This window comes from Myotis davidii, unplaced genomic scaffold (assembly GCF_000327345.1).
Source record: "Myotis davidii unplaced genomic scaffold, ASM32734v1 scaffold44, whole genome shotgun sequence".
Classification (NCBI taxonomy): Eukaryota; Metazoa; Chordata; class Mammalia; order Chiroptera; family Vespertilionidae; genus Myotis; species Myotis davidii.
The window spans coordinates 1169626-1177763 of record NW_006299705.1 but is presented as its reverse complement, the minus strand read 5'-3'; the positions used below and the strand labels follow the sequence as shown (position 1 = coordinate 1177763).

The following is an 8138-nucleotide window of genomic DNA, read 5'->3' as shown; positions in this document are numbered from 1 at the left end:
TGAGTCTCATCATTGACGTTTCTCTCTCTGAAATCAATAAAAATTTTTAAAGTAAAGTACATATAAGGCACTCAGTATATAGACAACACTAAGAGAAAAAAAACTTGCTCTACCACGAAGGAGTATTCTATTCCCATCATATAAACCATGGAAGCCCTGAGGGCTACTGCAGGGAAGTTTTCAAACATGAAACTTTATACCACCTTTGTTACATGATTCTACCATGTTAAATCTTTAATAAAATTTCATCAAAGATTATGTCATATTACATGCCATGATTAGCTTTCTACAAACAACTTTGCTTTCTGTGTACAAATCAGTGTCAATGAAATAAAAAATAAAACTATACTAGGCAAAGATCTTTATTAACCTGTTTCAAACTTTATTCCCAAGCTTCTTCAGCTTAATTAGCTGCAAAGAATGATTTATGTATAAGCAAAAACTGAAAAGAGCTGCAATGTCCAGGGGCATTGGGCTAAAAAATATTAGAGATCTAGATTTTATCAGATCCATAAACAAAATTTGAAAAAGCAGTCATAATACAAAATAGCAGCTCCCAGAAACTTCTTCAAGTTTATCTTCTTCAGAAGTTGACTCAATTCAGTTTGCTTTATTATTGGAAGCCTCATCAAAATTCTCCCCAAGATCTGGAACTTCATCACCTTCATCCTCTCCAGTAGCAATGGCGCGTAAAAAAAAAATTTAAAAAGGCAGAAACTCAGAAAAAGCCAAATCTACAAATACAGATCTTAAGAGGAAATAAGGAAATGTTCTCAAAATACATATTAGTTAAATCAGTATATAAATTTAAAAGTTTTTATTTTCAGTAAGACCACTACTCATTTGGCACATTTTGAAGTATATGTTTTGGCATATAATTAAAACAAGGGAAAGTCATTAATTTGCCCAAGGCTGTGCTTAAAGAATATATATATATACTCTCCCTATTCTCATCGCACTCGAAGAATTAAACTTAAGCAATATAGCACATTAGTCAGTTTGGGAGAACTAAAGAGTACTGTGACACACAATTCTAAAGTTTTCCTGGATTCCTGAGGACACCTGTCCATGCAAAGTGGAATTATTTATGGTCTAGTGATTCTACTCCCCAATAAATATTCGTTTTACCACACAAAAATATATCCAGTAACAGCTGAAATAGAAAAATGCCTCAAGATTATCAAAGGAGTATTTCTGCTGATTTTAAATGGTTATATCCCAAGATATCTGAATAACTTCTCCATGCCTTCTTTTAAATTTATGGATCTCACAGTAGGAAACAAGAGCCATTTGTGGTAAGTAGTCATTACATTTAGGTAACCATATGTAAACTTTTATTCAATACTTATGGTTATATACCTCCAACTTCTTGGGATCCCAAATAGAAAAAAACCAAATCTACCAACACAACTCCCAGTGAAATAACAGTACACTACTTTTCTCATTCTAAGTGAGTAAGGTTCATGTCTCCCTTTCCCCCTCTTTACTCTATACCACCTCCCTCAAGGTAGTCTTTCCTAAAGAATAAAGATTCTTTATCCTCCCTTGCTAAGATTCCCCAGTTTAACCACAAGTGAAGGTTCCTACCTGGAACTTCATCATCATCATCCTCTCCAGTAGCAAGTGGCGCTTTTCCATCCACAGCTGTGAAAGGGAAATGTAGACATTACTCACACATGTGTTTGTCTTCAATAAATATTAACCCAAAGAAGTACAGATGAAAGGTTTATATTCATGATGTGACATTTGGGATCTCATCTATAGTACTAGCAATAACATAATAGTCTACAAATGAGCTAGAACACTAGCAACAGCCAACAAACCAAATTCTATACCTAGGTTTTCAATCCTCTGGCCCACCACAAACATTGAGAATGAGAATAATGGGGAGCCCCCAGGGTACAAGTAAACCCACGCACCAAATTATGGTAAGCTTTACTTGGGGAGGCAAATTAAGAGGCTGTTTTCTCAAATACTCTGTTGTGTTGTGCATGGCATAAAGGAGATGCTCACAAACCTTTACTGAAAAAAAAAATAAAATGATCAAAAAAATTTAAGATTCTTTAAGTGGTAAGCATCCAGCTTCCTTTTATTACACAAAAAGTGAACTACACTTGAGAGTAGGGACCTCACGGTACTGGCCCCAGGATGTTCAGTGGACTGTTTCAAATGCCTATTTCAGCTTTGAAAGCCTAAGACGACTTTCTACAAACTCTTATGCCTTGCCCTAGCCAGTCTGCTCAGTAATTAGAGCGTTGGCCTGCAGACTGAAGGGTCCGGGGTTCAATTCTGGTAAGGGGCACATGCCCGTGTTGTGGGCTCGATCCCCAGTAGGTGGCGTGCAGGAGGCAGCCAATTGATGATTCTCTCTCATCACTGATGTTTCTCTCCCTCTTCATTTCTCTTTGAAATCAATTAAAAAAAAAAACGAACACAAAAGAAAACCTCTTATGCCTTTCCAGGTGACAAAACAACATATAAAGTGAAGCAGAGTGATGAATGCCTAGAAAAATATGGATGACTAATTAAAAGACCATATAAGCCTGACTTGCTTCTCCATTCCCATTCTTCAAAATTTTAGTCAGAGAGCTTCAGCATAAAGTATCCACACCCCTGAGGTACAATTATTTAACTTCATGATTTTCTGCCCTGAACAAAATCCTTATCATACCATAATTAAAAACACCAGAATAGTGGCAAGCCAGTTCTTAAAGATTATTGGTAATATCAATTGTATAGACACAACTGAAGAATTGATAATTTACAATATATATTTAATTAATTTTAAAGCGCCAGTTATCAAAAAAGCACCAAATTAACATTTTCATACTTTCCAGCTAATAAAGGATAACATTTTAAGTCTCTTATCCAATGCAAGAAAGCTAATAGGAAACAAACAAGTATAATAAATCACAGCATACTAAATTATTGCATATACTATGAATACCTGCTTAAAATCTGTGTAAAAATGGATATTTTAAGAGAAAAGGTAGCATTTCCAAATTTAAAGATATTCACATCCACTTTGCACCTGACATTTTAGAAATCTATTGGCTAAATCAATAACCTGTGCAAAACTCACATTGTTTGGGCAGAGCTTCAGCCAGTCTCCTTAAACTAGTCAGACTGTCTGCACCAAGCTGGTTTAAGATGCTGGGTAGCATTTCTGTCAGCTGCTTTGTCTCAGCATGGCCTGTAATGGTGAAAGTGTTCGCTGCCAGAGATGCCTGAACTTTAGGGTTGTTAAAGTGGATCACTGTTCCTTGGTTTGTAAACATATTTACCTATAAAGGGAAAAAAAATACTTTTAATTAGCAGTGCCCACCAAATGTATGAACATTAAAAGCTTTTTTCAGACAAATCTTGTTTTTCTAAAGAAATAAAACTTGACGCTTACCTCTTCAATACCAGAGATATTGTTTACCCCTAACTTCTTTAAGGAGAACTGAAGTTTTTTATCATCTGCTGTAGCTGTTCTGTGAACCACCTTCTTCTTTCTACGAGCAGTTCCCTAAAGTGGAGAGAAAGGAAAGAACACAGCACACATTTATACTGTAACAGACATTTTCAAATGGAAAGGTTCAAATTCCTTTCTGATCTTTGGATATGTATAAGAAAACTATCATAACCACAAACTTTTATGCAGTGAGTAGGCAGGTGAAAGCAATGAGGGAAGTCAAAAGAGGGAAAGGACTTGCTACAAATCCTTAATAATTTCTAAAATTCTAGTCTTGTCAGATATAAATGATCTTTTCCAAGTTTTACTTTTTACATTGACGGCTCTAAAGTGATCAGAGACGTGGCATGTGTCAACCTAAATTACTAACCTTTTGTTTTTACACTAATTAAAGAAAAATTAACATCTATTAATATTCATAGGCAAGACAGTGTATGACACAAAGGTCTGTACAGACTTCCATTGTACGCAAGAGTAAAACCTGAAATTCTTAACTTAACCTTGATCTGTCCTGCCCCTACTATGCCATTCTTGACCACACACATCTCCTATCACACACACCAATTCATCTTCAGCCAAATAACCCTCCTCATTGTTACTAAAATAGGCCAAACAGGAGTTTTTGGACACACTGTTCTTCTTCCCTGGCATCTGCATGGCTCCCTTCCTCACTCAAGATCCTTGCTCTTATGTCACCATATTCAGAGTGGCCTTTCCCAACGACCCACACTCACCATTTCCCATCTATCCAGGTTTATTTCTCTTTATAACACTTATTACTAATAACGATAAGTATATTCTATTGCCTGTCTCCCCTTACTAGAATATAAACTCCTCGAAGGCTTCTATTCTATTTACTGCTATAAAACTCAGTATCTATAACAGGACCTGGCTCACTGAAGGTAGTCAATAACTTGATGAGTGAATGAATATAGGCTTCAGGAAAACTTGTGGTCTCTTGAACATGCCAAGTCTACAATCTCCCCTTTCTCTAAAATATCCTATAAACTTCTCAAACCAGGCACATGTGACCATCCATATTCTGCTTTCAAATTCTTTAGTAACACTCATAGACTCCCATATAGGCTAAGACACTTACATTGTACACAAGGCTCTTCATGGAAGGACCACCACCACCCACCTACCTCACTGTCCCCAGCCTCCATACCAATTCTGATCCTTTAAAATCCTGCATAAGCCAGTATCTCTTCTGTGTTTTCCCGAAACTCTACAATTAATATCCTTACCCAGACAAACCACTCTCATCTCTGTATCTTGAAAATGCTTCCCTTGCACCATATATGTGAAAAAAAATCTTAAAAAAATGTCCATCTCCCCTACTAGCCTTAAAGCCCCCTAGATACTTTACCTAAATTTTGTATTCTCAGGATCCAGCATAGCAAAGGCTTAAATAAATCATAGTGTAACTGAAGAAAATATCAATAATTACATAGAATACTGGTGACCAACCCCCTCAAAAAACCTTTAAAATAACTATTACCTTGAAGTGGTCATGTAGAAACCTGGTTTCCAGAGAACACTCTCTAAAAGACATTCTGAGAAACTACTATAAGATTCTAAAAACAAAATCAGCACACCTTCTATAGTTTTCATACACTTTACATAAATAGGGTTTACTTTTCACTGAAATAATTAAGTTATTATCAATGTTCTGATCAGATACTGAAATAAAGAGCTCTTGTAACACTTACCTAGAAGTATCTAACACTTGCAATGTTCTCTAAGGCAAAACTCACTCACCTGATTTCACATCCCATAATAAGCAGGTTTCTTAAAAGGTGAAGAAAATGTTTCTGTATTACAATGACAGAAATACTTCCTCTATTAACTAGTTAACAAGTAAAGTTTAATCCTACATCAGCCTTAAGAATCCTAGATAACCCTGACTTCCCTTTACCTAGAATGGTTTCTCTCACAAGTTGAAGGGCCTAATGATCAAAGTAACCAAAAAAGAAAAAAGGCACATTAACTAAGGTTAAAAACACCGTAAGAGCATCCAAACACTGACCCACAAAGATTATAAGGAGTTTTTCCACCACACCTAGCTTACAACGATTGCTAAAAAGAACAAGAAATACCTACTGTTGTTAACAGGTAGGCGTGGGATCTTGAATACTACTAGCTTGGGGGGTGGGGGTGGATGAAGATACACTGCTGGCAAAGTCCAGTAACTAACAATGTACATCTTACTATTTAAGTCTAAGTGCAAATATGGCTATTTCACAGTAGACTCTACTTGAAGGTAAATGGGCAACGTTGGAAAAAAAAAACAAAACCAAAATACTAATAGATAATAAATCTGTAGTATAGACGTTTTAACCATACAAGTGAATACAAGTTTTACCAAGTGAAGACATGCCCTGTTCCAACAGGCTATACCACACCTTGTTAAATACTAGGAATGTGCTAACAATGCAAAATACAACCAGGTAGACCTCGGTCTAGCGTGGGCTTCTGCTTTATGTAAATTACTTAGAGAACCACCTAAAGTCTAAACACTTAGAGAGTTCAAAAAGGAATCCCCTCCGACTCAGCATCCACCAGGGAAAACCAATGTACCCAAAACGGATCATTAAAAAACCCACCAAACACTCCCCTTTCCTGAGTTTTAGCGAAATCGCAAAGTGAAAATACAAAGACATCCACTTTACAATATTTTCGAATCCATAGTCCACTGCTCTTAAACTCCAACATGCAGTTACAAGACAGATCTTCAAACGCCCTAGAAATAGACAACTCCTGCCGCCCCGGAGTGCCTGAGCCAAGGAAGCGTTACAGAAAAGGCCTTAATCTACCAAAAAAACCAACTCGCCAGTAAGTCTACATGCAACCGAAGCCAAAGCAAGTCGGAGGAAGGGCGGCCACAGCGATACGCACCTGAAACGACATAGTTCCTTACCCAGCACGTTAGGAAACCCTTTTCACCTCACTTAAAACACTAACACTGGAGAGTATGTTTACATACAAACAATGTTTGCAGCCAAAGCAGCTTTTCATCTCGACTCACTCGCTTTTTTCCCCTCCGGTTTCCGGAGACATTACATTGTACATCGCCTTTAACCCGCCGCTCCATCCCCCAGTTTGCTAGTTCCGTGAAATGCCCGCTGTAGGCAAAGCCACACGCCATCGACATTAGAAATGCAAAAGAAAAAAACCCTAAACCCTACACACACACACACACTATTAAGACTTACTTTCCCACCAATGCGCACTTGAGCCTGCAGTTTGGCGAGTTTCTCTTGGTTCATGATAGTCTCTTTCATCTAGAAAAACAGGAAACCCTCAGCGAGGAAAGGTGTAGTTGGCCCTGGCATTCCACGCTCGTTACTTCCCGACCCCCGCTCCTGCCCCCACCCCCCGCCCGGCAGAACAAATGTCCCACACGGGCCGAGGCCTGGGTCCCAAATCCGCCCCGCAGGCTCCCAATTTCCTCGCGGTACCTGAGGCTCCTGTCCTCTGGTTCCGCCGCGAGGTGGAGGAAGAGACGGCGTCGCCTCGCCCCCAGGGCAGCCGCCCCTGGCTCGACCTCGACCCCGAGAGTCAGCCTGAGTGGGTGCGCCTGTCCGTCGCATCGCCTTCCTCTCAGCCCTGTCCCTCCCTGTCTCGCTCCTTCCGGGCACTGCCCGCCCCCGATCCCGTCCTCCTCCCACGCCGGCGTCCACAGCCTTTTTGTACCTTGTTGGAGAGGAAACGGGGCCGCGCGGGGGACTAGGGCTGACGCTCAGGGGGTCTAGGGCAGACCAGCTGAGAATAAGCGCACACACGCGGGGACGCAAGATGGCAGCTAGAGGGAGGCCGGAAGTGACGCAAGGCCACTTCCTTGAGAAGTCAGGAAACGGACTTGGCCCGAGCTCTGGGCTGTGCTGCGCACGCGCGGCTCCGGGACGCGGGGTGTGTGACCGACGCGCTTGGACGTTCTTTCCTTCGCGTCCGGCGCCGGCCGGGCGGCTACCACGCCGAAGGCTGGGCTGCAGGCAGCGCGAGGAGGCCTGGGGGACGCCATCCAGGGGGTCAGAGAAAACAGTTTCTTGTTCAGTGGGAGCTGAGTAAGTCGGCCCTGTCTCCCTGGAGTCCTGAGCTCAGGTTTGCGGAAACGCCTGGGACGCCCAGCGTGTGCCCACCTCTTTAGCCGCGCTCGGCTCGCTGGGTGACCCCGGAAGTTTTAGAAATTACCCGTCGGCCCGAATGAGGCTTCACCAAAACGTGTTGTCAAAAACAATGAAGCTGACTTTGCTTCCTGAGGCCAGGTGGTTTGGTCTGCTGCAGGACCAGGGCTCGAAAAATCTGAGGAGCGTGTTCCGGAAGTCATTGGGTCGGGCTGGGCTGGGACCGGGGAATGCGCGCGCCCGCCCCAGAGCAGGCGGCTCGTCGCCTGGGACCGGGTGCGTGAGGGGTTCCCTTCTCTCCAACAGACGGAAAGTTTACTCGGTATCTGTTGGCAGGGACTTGACAGCTAGCGAGCCCCAGTTGAACACACTTTACTTGTCTTAACTAGTACGTCAATCAAGAACTTATGCCCCGTGTGTTTGGAGAGGCTAAACTGCTGTGAGTTGAAATTTTTTAAACTCTAGGACAGGTTTTCAGACGACCTTAAAATAAAACGACCGGTATTGGAGATGGAAATTTAAGTAAACATGCTCTCTGACCAGCCTTTTTGTGG

General features: G+C 41.3%; 1 protein-coding gene and 1 long non-coding RNA gene across 3 annotated transcripts; one reads left to right on the top strand and one right to left on the bottom strand.

The window, feature by feature from the left end:
- Positions 1–223: 223 nt before the first annotated feature.
- On the bottom strand, positions 224–7282 carry BTF3 (basic transcription factor 3). 2 transcript variants are annotated; one of them, XM_006775433.2, is made up of 6 exons: positions 6919–7282; positions 6673–6741; positions 3398–3511; positions 3083–3284; positions 1588–1644; positions 224–647 (listed from the first exon to the last, which is right to left on the bottom strand). In XM_006775433.2, the coding sequence occupies exons 1-6, from the start codon at positions 7048–7050 to the stop codon at positions 601–603; spliced, it is 621 nt and encodes a 206-aa protein (XP_006775496.1). In that variant the 5' UTR covers positions 7051–7282; the 3' UTR covers positions 224–600. The 2 variants fall into 2 exon arrangements, with proteins under 2 accessions (XP_006775496.1, XP_006775497.1); XM_006775434.2 differs by having other exon boundaries at positions 7154–7282.
- Positions 7283–7367: 85 nt separating this feature from the next.
- LOC107184957 lies at positions 7368–8126 on the top strand. The gene is made up of 2 exons (XR_001515864.1): positions 7368–7524; positions 7726–8126. It is a non-coding gene; the product is annotated as an uncharacterized LOC107184957 (long non-coding RNA).
- The last annotated feature ends 12 nt before the right edge of the window (positions 8127–8138 follow it).